The sequence below is a fragment of the Mobula hypostoma genome, chromosome 18, assembly GCF_963921235.1.
Source record: "Mobula hypostoma chromosome 18, sMobHyp1.1, whole genome shotgun sequence".
NCBI classification, from domain to species: Eukaryota; Metazoa; Chordata; class Chondrichthyes; order Myliobatiformes; family Myliobatidae; genus Mobula; species Mobula hypostoma.
In genome coordinates this window covers 68,964,173-68,975,462 of record NC_086114.1, presented here as the reverse complement: position 1 = coordinate 68,975,462, position 11,290 = coordinate 68,964,173, and the positions used below count along the sequence as shown (strand labels likewise).

General features: G+C 42.1%; 1 protein-coding gene and 1 long non-coding RNA gene across 6 annotated transcripts in view; one reads left to right on the top strand and one right to left on the bottom strand.

The window, feature by feature from the left end:
• Positions 1 to 522: 522 nt before the first annotated feature.
• LOC134358621 (leucine-rich repeat-containing protein 49-like) overlaps positions 523 to 11,290 on the bottom strand; it is a 130,535-nt gene continuing 119,767 nt past the window's right edge. For all 5 annotated transcript variants that reach the window (XM_063071072.1, XM_063071074.1, XM_063071073.1 and 2 more), the window contains 3 exons: positions 10,081 to 10,190; positions 5,338 to 5,491; positions 523 to 2,470 (listed from right to left, as the gene is read on the bottom strand). In XM_063071072.1, coding sequence (XP_062927142.1) covers positions 2,276 to 2,470; positions 5,338 to 5,491; positions 10,081 to 10,190 — 459 coding nt within the window. In that variant the 3' untranslated portion in view covers positions 523 to 2,275. The remainder of the gene's footprint in view (positions 2,471 to 5,337; positions 5,492 to 10,080; positions 10,191 to 11,290) is intronic.
• The window catches only part of LOC134358625 (uncharacterized), a 49,764-nt gene continuing 40,820 nt past the window's right edge, over positions 2,347 to 11,290 (top strand). Inside the window, exon 1 of the long non-coding RNA XR_010020906.1 lies at positions 2,347 to 2,480. This is a non-coding gene — a long non-coding RNA (uncharacterized LOC134358625). The remainder of the gene's footprint in view (positions 2,481 to 11,290) is intronic.

The following is an 11,290-nucleotide window of genomic DNA, read 5'->3' as shown; positions in this document are numbered from 1 at the left end:
ATCCATCTACATTTTCATCCAGGTCATGTACATACATTACGAACAGCAGGGGTCCCAGCACACATCCCTGTGAAGCACCACTAATCACAGACCTCCAGCTCAAATAAGTTCCTTCAGTCACTGTCCTCCTCTGTGCACAAGCCAGTTCTGGATCCAAACAGATCCCATGCATCTTAATCCTCTGGATTAGACTCCTGTGAGGGACTTGTCAAACGCCTTACTAAAATCCATGTAGACAATATCCACTGTCCCACCCTCATCAATCTCTCTCATCACCTTGTCTAAAAACTCAGTGGGAAGTCTATTCTCAAGAGAGAGGAATTGCACACCACGTCAGGCACATAATTCAGCTATCTGAGAGTGAGGGAGGTTGCCAAACCTCCCCCCAGGAATGGCACACACACAACTGTTTCTGGGAAGGGTCCACTTTGGCCTACAAGAAGAACTGCTTTGTGCCTGGATTGTTGGAAAAACAAAACAATCATGAATGAATTTGAAAGAAACTTTAATAATATTCTGACTCTAAACCAGTAATGAACAAACATTAAATCTCATTGAGATATAAACAATGTCTAGTGATTATGTAACCTGAAAAATCATTAAGTGCATTACATCAATTAAACAAGCATATAAAAAGTTAGAATAATGAATAGTATGTAAATTTCAACAGTTGATGGTTGATGCCAGTCTCGTAACCCACTGAATTCAAATTGAATATTTGATGAATTATTGAAATTATAAAATTTCATTCATAAAGCAGCAATTCCAGATTAATTGTTTCCTATCTCACACCCCACAAAACAGAGAAACTTTCAGTACAGATCCACAACAAAACAGAGCAATTCGAAGCAAATTATGTCAACTTTTCAGAAAAGACAGAATCATTTTTTAAAAAATGGTACACAAATTGTGAATTGCAACTCTTTGGAGAAATTGACTGATATCTGAACACTAAACTGTGCATTTTGTCAAAAATATACAGCATGTAGTAATGCCCAGATCTAATGCATGTGAAGTGCCCAACACAGAGTTAATGCACACTTGGCACACACCAGAATGGATCCACATCCAAGTAGCCAATCTATTGTAGCACAGTGTCCCATGTATTGCAATGTTAATGTGTGTGCTGCCTCCAATCATCCCACGATGGGGAATTCATGGCACGTCTTTGGCATTAAAGTCTTGATGTAGTGAGTTGGCTATTTTAGTAAATGTATCAGTGGATAGTATTTTAAGTTTAACACAGCTGGTCTTGGGCACAGTTTTGCTGAGATTGTTAGATAATCTCAGCAAATTTGTTGCAAAAGTATACTGAAGAGTAAGGGGCAGGGGAAGATAGATGGTGCCTGTGTGTCTACAGTGGGACGTGACATTAACTATTGAAACATCAAATATTATCAAAGCATAATGTTTACTCGTTTCCCTGTAGTAGTCTGATAAAAACAAAAACAGCATCAGTCAATGAGATAAAGTGAATTTGGCAAAAATTCCACTGTAAACCCTTCTTAGGTTAAGAGAACATTGTGGCACCTGCTGATGATATAAAGAATGTGGGACACAGTTACTGTAAAATCAGACTGTTATTGGTGTCTCATCCAATGCTGAGCTGTGGGAACAGGTAAAGCCAATACACTGACAGATAACAGATCCCACTGTGCTTACAGACAGCAATCCTGAAACAGGCGAGGCACCCTCAAAGTTGCACAATGAGCCAGGAAAGGCTGTGCTCCACTCGCCATTAAAACGGAATTAAAACACAATGTACTTTTAAACTGCTGTGGTATAACACCTCCAAGAAAGATTTTTAGAAAGATTCCAGTGAGCTCCACATCAATGAGTAAACAGCGAGTTGAAATTCACAGGTTATGACTCTGCCTGCAAGTACTATGTCATCCAAACATACCGTGACATGCTTTTGAAAGAGCAAACATTCAGTTAGAATGCTTTTGGCTGAAACCCACAAGAGATAATGTTATCAGGAGACACTGGCAGTGTAATACCTATACAGACAGGCTGTTGCACCACACTGCTCTGCATACCTGCAGTCACAGGGGAAGACTGGTTAACAGTTGTTCTGCCTTCCTTTCACTGGTGTGCACAGTCCCTGCAGGATTTCATTTTCTTACAGATTGTGATTTGGCAATACTTGTTCCGATGAAATGGAAATGCAGAGGAACATCTCCAAGGGCTTTGTAAATGGAGATGGAGTGATTCTGGGGCTCTCAAATAGATGTTTAATTCTGAGCACAAGCTGCGGTGGAGTCGCCTGTTCTCTTCACTTCTGCTCCATTATGTTCTTTAGGCACAGCTTCATATGTGAGTTTTTATTGCTCATCTGAATGACACAGTCTCGCACAAGTTCAATGAAGATCTGTGGCCACAGCTTGTGCAGGGATTCATTTTTAACATTGATGAGGGCAGCATCTTTAACCAGTCCCCGCACGTACGCTTGGCAAAACATCTTCGTTTCCTGATATCAAGTAAGTGAAAATAAAGTCAAAGTTTATTGAGTAAGATTATTGTACAGTTAAGTGGAACCGCATGAGATTTTGCAGATCCTGGAAATCTGAAGTAACACAAACAAAATACTGGAGGAACTCAGCACCTGTGGAGGGTTGATGAGTCTGAATTTAGAATGTTGATTATCCATTTCCCTCCACACTCTGACCCACTGAGTACCTCCAGCATTTTGTTATTTCACATTTCTATTGACTACACAGTACAAATCTGTATTTTTGCTCTGACATGTCAATTCTGTTTTTCTCTCTCCACAAAAGCAGGCTGATTTGCTGAGTATGGGCAGCACTTTCCATCTTTGTTCTGATTGAATCTTTCCCACTGTATCCTAAGCAGATTCAGAGATCCCTGTTCAAAACTTACAGAAAAATACACTTAGTGATTGAAGCTGTCCAACTGATGTGATGTAGTTAAGTTCACGTTCCATTATTTGTCATTTAACTGTACACATGTATACCAAACAGAATGTTCCTCCTGTCCAAGGTGCACAACACACTACATAGAACTCACACACATAACACAAAGTAATATTATCACAGATAAATTGACAAATAAAAGTGCACTTACGACGCAAGTTAAAAAGTAAACAGAATAACGCTACTGGTGCTTCATATGCGATGAGACCTGGGTGTTGGCATGGAGTTCAATCATCTCTTGACCTGGGGAAGAAGCGGTTTCCATCCTAACAGAACAGATCTTGTCCTGATGCTACATAACCTCCTGCCTGATGGTAGGGGAAAAAGAGATTGTTGGATGGATGTCAGGGATTACTGACAATGCTCGGGAAGGAAACGGTGATGAGTAGACTGATGGGACTGAAGGCTAACAAATCCCCAGGTCCAGATGGTCTGCATCCTAGGGTACAAAAGGAGGTGGCTCTGGAAATTGTGGATGCATTGGTGATCAGTTTCCAACGTTCCTTAGATTCAAGATCAGTTCCTGAGGATTGGCGAATGGCTAATGTTATCCTACTTTTTAAGAAAGGAGGGAGGGAGAAAACAGAGAACTATCGCCCTGTTAGCCTAACATCAGTAGCAGGGAAGATGCTAGAGTCCATTATTAAAGATGAAATAGCGGCATATCTTGATAGCAGTGATAGGATTGGGCCGAGCCAGCATGGATTTACCAAGGGCAAATCATGCTTGACTAATCTATTGGAGTTTTTCGAGGATGAAACCAGGAAGATAGACGCGGGAGATCCAGTGGATGTGGTGTACCTTGACTTTCAGAAGGCATTTGATAAGGTACCACATAGGAGATTGGTGGGTAAAATCAGAGCTCATGACATTGGGGGGGGGAGGATATTGACATGGATAGAAAACTGGTTGGCAGATAGAAAGCAAAGGGTGGCAGTGAATGGGTGTTTCTCGGAATGGCAGGTGGTGACTAGTGGGGTGCCACAGGGCTTGGTATTGGGACCACAGCTGTTTATGATTTACGTCAATGATTTAGAGGAAGGCATTGTGAATAACATCAGCAAGTTTGCTGATGATACTAAGCTGGGTGGTAGTGTGACATGTGATGAGGATGTTAGGAGAATTCAAGGTGACTTGGATAGGCTGGGTGAGTGGGCAGAAACTTGGCAGATAGTGTTTAATGTGAATAAGTGTGAGGTTTCACTTTGGGAGCAAGAACAGGAAGGCAGATTATTATCTGAACGGTGTGGAGTTAGGTAAGGGAGAAATGCAAAGAGATCTAGGAGTACTTGTCATCAGTCTCTGAAGGTGAATGAGCAAGTGCAGCAGGCAGTGAAGAAGGCTAATGGAATGTTGGCCTTTATTACAAAGGGAATTGAGTACAAGAGCAAGGAAATCCTTTTGCATTTGTACAGGGTCCTGGTGAGACCACACCTGGAGTATTGTGTGCAGTTTTGGTCTCCAGGGTTAAGGAAGGACATCCTGGCTGTGGAGGAGATGCAGCATAGGTTCACTAGGTTAATTCCTGGGATGTCCGGACTGTCTTACGCAGAGAGGTTAGAGAGACTGGGCTTGTACACGCTGGAATTAAGGAGATTGAGGGGGGATCTGATTGAGACATATAAGATTATTAAGGGATTGGACAAGACAGAGGCAGGAAATATGTTCCAGATGCTGGGAGAGTCCAGTACCAGAGGGCATGGTTTAAGAATAAGGGGTAGGTCATCTAGGACAGAGTTGAGGAGGAACTTCTTCTCCCAGAGAGTTGTGGAGGTGTGGAACGCGCTGCCTCAGAAGGCAGTGGAGGCCAATTCTCTGGATGCTTTCAAGAAGGAGCTAGGTAGGTATCTTATGGATAGGGGAATCAAGGGTTATGGGGACAAGGCAGGAACTGGGTATTGACAGTAGATGATCAGCCATGATCTCAGAATGGCGGTGCAGGCTCAAAAGGCTGAATGGTCTACTTCTGCACCTATTGTCTATTGTCTAAGGGCCCTGATAAATATTGTATGTATAAATAATGTATTTGGACTTTCAGATATAGTGTTCAATTAGGGCTGTGCATGAGAAAATAAAATTAGAGAGCATGTATTGGGATAACATATAAGCAGGAAAAGAATAGAGAAGAAAGGAGCAGGATTGAATGGGTCATTGTTGAATTGGGAGGCTGTGACTAAAAGTTGTGCTGCAGGAAACAGTGCTAATACCTCAGTTGTTTATCTAAATAAAGTCAAGTACAATATATCTACATCTGCTGATGAAACAAAATTTGGCAGTATGAGCTGTGAGGTGGATTTGGAGGAATAGACAAATCTAAAGGAATACAAAGTCCAGTCAACAAGTGACATACACATAGCAAAAGGCAATAGAAACCCATCGGTTTGAGAGTCCAGGCTGCATTTACCTTTAATTGTTCTGTGGCGATGTCCTTATTGGAGTAATTCAGGACAGCACGACCTATGCTTTCAGCTCCAATTTTTATGCTGTCCTTACACTCATCCACTGTGATCCCAGGCTTCTTTCCTTTCCCCGCCAGTATGAAATTCAGCTGTTTCTTTCTTGGAAGAAAAAATTGTTACAGTTTAAGGAGCCTTTCTACGGGTTTTTTGAACCATACACCAGTGACTGCACAGTGGAATAAAGCACCAGGTCTGAAAACACCAAAGTCATCCTGACAGGTGGAGTAGCAAGAACGAAGGCGTGGGCCGCTTTTGGTCTGCGAAGGGAGATGGGAAAGAGGTCTCTTTTGTAATTTATGATGTTAGCAATTCGTCTCATTTCAAGTCTGGTCACACCGTCAGAAAGCACTCAACATTATCAACCATGTGTGTTTCATCTTTTTTATTACAAATTTTTTATTGCAACACGAACAAATTACTTTCAATACAACCAATTGCCAATTACATTTTGACTGTTTAACCCAGCCACCCCCCAACCTTCATCACCATCCCCCTCCACCCCTCTCTCCTCCATCCCCCTCCCCTCCACCAACCAACTGAATAGTAGTGCATACCCAGACAAAGCATTCGTATTTTAACAAAAGATCTTTTAAGTTAGATATCAAATTTGTCCACATTAAGATTGTGTTTGCTCGTGCATCATTTACTCTTGCCGATGAAAGTTCCAGGTAAGAAATGTCCAAAAAGCTCCGAAGCCAGTGAGTATTTGAAATATGGGGAAGTAGGATCTCCCAGTGGCCACACATTTTAATTCCACATCCCATTCCCATTCTGACATGTCTATCCATGGCCTCCTCTACTGTAAAGATGAAGCCACACTCAGGTTGGAGGAACAACACCTTATATTCCGTCTGGGTAGCCTCCAACCTGATGGCATGAACATTGACTTCTCAAACTTCCGCTAATGCCCCACCTCCCCGTCGTACCCCATCCGTTATTTATTTATATACACACATTCTTTTTCTCTCTCTCCTGTTTCTCCCTCTGTCCCTCTCACTATACCCCTTGCCCATCCTCTGGGCTTCCCCCCTCCCCCTTTTCTTTCTCCCTGGGCCTCCTGTCCCATGATCCTCTCATATCCCTTTCGCCAATCACCTGTCCAGCTCTTGGCTCCATCCCTCCCCCTCCTGTCTTCTCCTATCATTTTGGATCTCCCCCTCCCGCTCCCACTTTCAAATCTCTTACTAGCTCTTCTTTCAGTAAGTCCTGACGAAGGGCCTTGGCCCGAAACGTCGACTGCCCCTCTTCCTAGAGATGCTGCCTGGCCTGCTGCGTTCACCAGCAACTTTGATGTGTGTTGCTTGAAATATTGCAAGCTTTTAACCTTAGCAAAGTTAATATGAAGACATTATCACAAAGGCAGATGCTGGAAATCTAAATTAAAAACCAAAACAACCCTCAACCTGAGAGCCTGCACTCAGCTGAGTAAGGTGATTTTCTTTTGTTTTCAAATATTTTTATTGTGAAGCAACATCAGCTTAACCACAACTGACAATGTCCTAAAGTACAAAGCTTCTTTTTCCTTTTCTTTCTTATATCAACATAATGAAAGTCAAATGAATGAATGTATGTATAGTAAACAAGCAAAAAGCAAAGGAAACCCTACCACCCCATTTCCTTTCCCCTTCCCAGCCCCACCCTCCCCTCACCCCTCCCGTATGTGCTGTTTAGGTCCTAGCACCCCCCACACTTAGTTCAGCTGTCGGTCTCTTCTAAATGCAACAGTAACGGTTGGCAGATTTTTTTCAAATTCCTTGAGTCTGTCCTTGATAACGTATCTTATCCTCTTTAGATGCAGAGTATCCATTAATTCAGCCGGCCATTGTCTGAGTGATGGAGTTTCCTCCTTTTTCCAGAACATCAGTATGAGTTTCTTTCCATTAAGTATGCCATAGGTCAGGAGTTGTTGCTGGGTAGCCTGGAATTTATCTGACCTCGCAGAAGTTCCAAAAATTATTAAAATGGGGTCTGGTGTTATCTGAACCTTTAGTACCTTCGATAGGACCTCAGATACTTGCTTCCAATACTCTTGTATCCTGGGACATAAAGCATAACTATGCAACAAATTTGCCCCCGAGGACTTGCATTTCTCACACATTGGGGACACGTCTGGGATGACAAATGTAGTCTATGTAGGATTTTAAATTGTATTAAACAACGCCTGGCATTGATGGAACAGGAGTAAGATGATTTTTGAGGTTAGAATAAAAGTGACAGTCCGGAACAGCTCAGGTGACGACTCAGCTGAACATGGAGGTCCTGAAGTTCCCGAGGATTGTCACCACCAACCTTCGGACTGGTTCCTGCCATTTCCAGCAGTTATTGAGTTAACTTAAATGCATTTAGTTGTTTGAATAATTCTCAACTGTGGTGCTTAATTATTTATAATTATCTTCAAAACCTCAATTAAAATTTAAATAATTCAGTATAGCTAACTTGATCAATAGTTTAATTTTTTAACTACTGTGTGTGTGTCAGAGGCATTCAAACATCCCTGAGCCTGGCGTAGAACAAGCATTTCTGGGAAGTGTAAGGGACTAAGGGACTTGATGTTTTCAATGAAGTCTAATCAAGGTACAGGTGAACCATTCTGATGAAATATCATTGACCCTAAACATTCATTCTGTATCTCTCCGCACAAATGCCGCGTGGCCTGTAAAGCATTTCTAGCACAAAAAGATGTCAGAAAAGATGCTGGCGTTGGAGAGGGTTCACAGGATGTCCACAAGGATGATTTTGGGAATGAAAGAGTTATCGTATGAGGGATGTTTGATAGCTCTGAGTCTGTACTCGCTGGAATTTAGAAGGATGAGGGAGGATCTCCCTGAAACCTTTCGAATGTTGAAAGGCCTAGACAGAATAGATGTGGAAAGGATGTTTCCCATGGTGGGGGGAGTCTAGGACAAGAGGGCACAGCCTCAGGATAGAGGAGCATCTATTTAAAATAAAGATGCGGATAAATTTCTTTAGTCAGAGGGTGGTGAATTTGTGGAATTTATTACCACAGGCAGCTGTGCAGGCCAGGCCACTGGGTGTATTTAAGGCAGAGCTTGACAGGTTTTTGATTGGACACAACATAAAAGATGACAGAGAGAAGGAGTGGTGCTGAGGAGGGGAAAAAAAGGATCAGCCATGATTGAATGGCAAAGTAGACTCACTGGGCCAAATGGCCTACTTCTGCTCCTATGTCTTATGGTCTTACAGTCTATGGCAGTGAATTGAGCCGCTCATGTAAACAATGCTCCAGTGGAAGCCAGTTTATGGTTGCTTTGGAGCAGTTTGAAACTAGCCAGTGGCACTTTCTCTGGTACTGAGATCAGCAATCAATTCCTCGGGCAGAATTGGTTTCCATAACATGTAACCTGTATGGCTTTAAGAGAATGCATGCTGTCTAAACCTCCGAAGACTGGATGCCTCCAGACCCCATCACTTGGGTCTTCCCATATTGCTGGTCCTGGGCAAAGCAATTAATCCTCAGTCATTTTTAATGACCATACATATAAAGCAATTTTGTGCAACATTCACGTTAACCCAGTTCCACTGATAAAGATTAGCTTTCTGTCACATGTACACCAAAACACATAGTGAAATGTGTCCTTTGTGCTGAAGACCAATGCAATCTGAGGATGATTAAGTGTCCCTATTCTTCCAACGTCAGCATAGCATAACCACAAATTACTAATCCTAACCCATACATCTTTGGAATGTGGGAGGAAACCGGAACACCCAGAGGAAACCCATGCAGTCAAAGGGAGAACATACAAACTCCTTGCAGACAGCGGCAAGAATTGAACCCCAATGATTGCGATCACTTGCACTGTAACATGCTTAGCTAACTGATACGCTACCATGTTGCCTAATGGAATCAAATTTGGAAATAGGGTGCAACATGCAGCTATTATTGTATTACTGCACGTGCAGGGTTAACAACAGCTACTGCAGATAATTTCCACCATCAGGACTCATGATAAATACTGTAGGTAGTAAAAAACACATCAATAATTCCACAAATGAATAGCAAAAATAGCCTCAGAGATAGAGTAGAAACATCAGGCAATATTTAAAAGTGATATTCATCCAAGGTAAGTTACAGGAAGTCAGAGAATGAAATGTGGAACATACCCAGTAACCAACAATTTGGTGCCTGTGACATCACATATCAATGAGGTTTTTGATGGATCAGGATTCAACAGGAAGTGCCTCAGTATAATATTCCTTTTCATCTGTGCTACATCACCAATCGTTTGAAATACTCAAGGAGCATTTGGACACAACTGTTAGTTGCAAACATCCACAGATGGGAAGAAGGAATAATTGCACCTTTCACAATATTCAGAACATCCCAAAAGGCCAAGGCCAAAAATGCTTTGAACAGAAGATAATGTTGTGTTGTAATGTGGACAATGCAAGAACAAATACATATTCACCAGAGAACAAGAAAGCTCATGCATTTTTCACAAATGGCTCCCTATTTTTTTTGTACACACCAGTCAGGACAGAGTGGCCCTCAGTTCTACAGCACCAAAATGACAGCACCAAAAACATACTGCTCCCTCACAAGTGAGACTTGAACTCTCATTTTCAAATGCTTAGATTACTCCTAATGTATTCCTGAATACTTTTTTTGCAAACATCAATAAATATGTTTATGGTATAGGAACTGCACCAACATTAAATTGAATTCTTACTTAATTTCTCCAAGTAATGAAAGGAGTCGAGGCTGGGGTAGATGAGAGGCAGCCACACGTGATAAAATTCCAAAGAATCGTTCACTCATTGCTATATCCATGGGAGTTACCTGTTACAAATGATAGAACAAGTATTGTACTTTAAAGGGAGGATCTTAAGTCTTTGCCAACAAATACTTTCACATCACAATGGAACAAGTCACTGGCGAATCTTGTGGTAAGAAACTAATAATGGGCCAAACAGTTGTACACATTCCAGTCAACCTTGTAATCATGCAAGAGATATCTTCAGAAGCAGATGAAATACTTTAGGGCAGGGGTCCCCAACCTGTTTTGCACCGCGGACCGGTTTAATATTGACAATATTCTTGCAGACCGGCCGACCGGGGTGGGGGGTGGTGGTGTTCAAGTAGGGTTAAACTCACCTCAACATGTCTTTTACAGTTAGGGTTGCCAACTTTCTCACTCCCAAATAAGGGACAAAAGTAGCAGTCAAATCCTGATGAAGGGTCCCGGCCTGAAACGTCGACTGTACCTCTTCCTATAGATGCTGCCTGGCCTGCTGCATTCACCAGCAATTTTTGTGTGTGTTGACGGGACACTTGTGTTTACCCCGAGAAAGACTACCATGACCATGAAGCCTTGCGCGGGCACCTGTGTGCGCATGCGCGTAAGTGCTGATTTTTTTTCCCCACAAATTGGTTTTGCCTTCATCTTCCCGACTACACTGTACATATATTATTTCTACTTTATATAGGCTGTGTATTCATCATATAATTCCTGCTTTTACTATATGTTACAGTTAATTTGGTTTTATGTGTTATTTGGTATGATTTGGTCGGTTATTTTTTGGGTCTGGGAACGCTCAAAAATTTTTCCCATATCAATTAATGGTAATTGCTTCTTCGCTTTACGCCATTTCGGCTTACGAACAGTTTCATAGAAACGCTCTACCTTAGCGGGGGAAATATGGGACACGTGAGGTTCCGTATGGGACAAACCAATTTAGCCCAATATACAGGATGCCCTGGCAAATATGGGACAATTGGCAACTCAATGTTCAAGTTCAACAGTGCGTGACAGGGAAGGAGGAAAGGTGCAGCTGACTCATATCGTTTCCTGGTTGGGGACCGCTGCTTTAGGGTATTAATTTGTCATAAGTCATGAGTGTGGTAGAGGCATGAGACAGCCTGCTCACTTTCTGAGATTA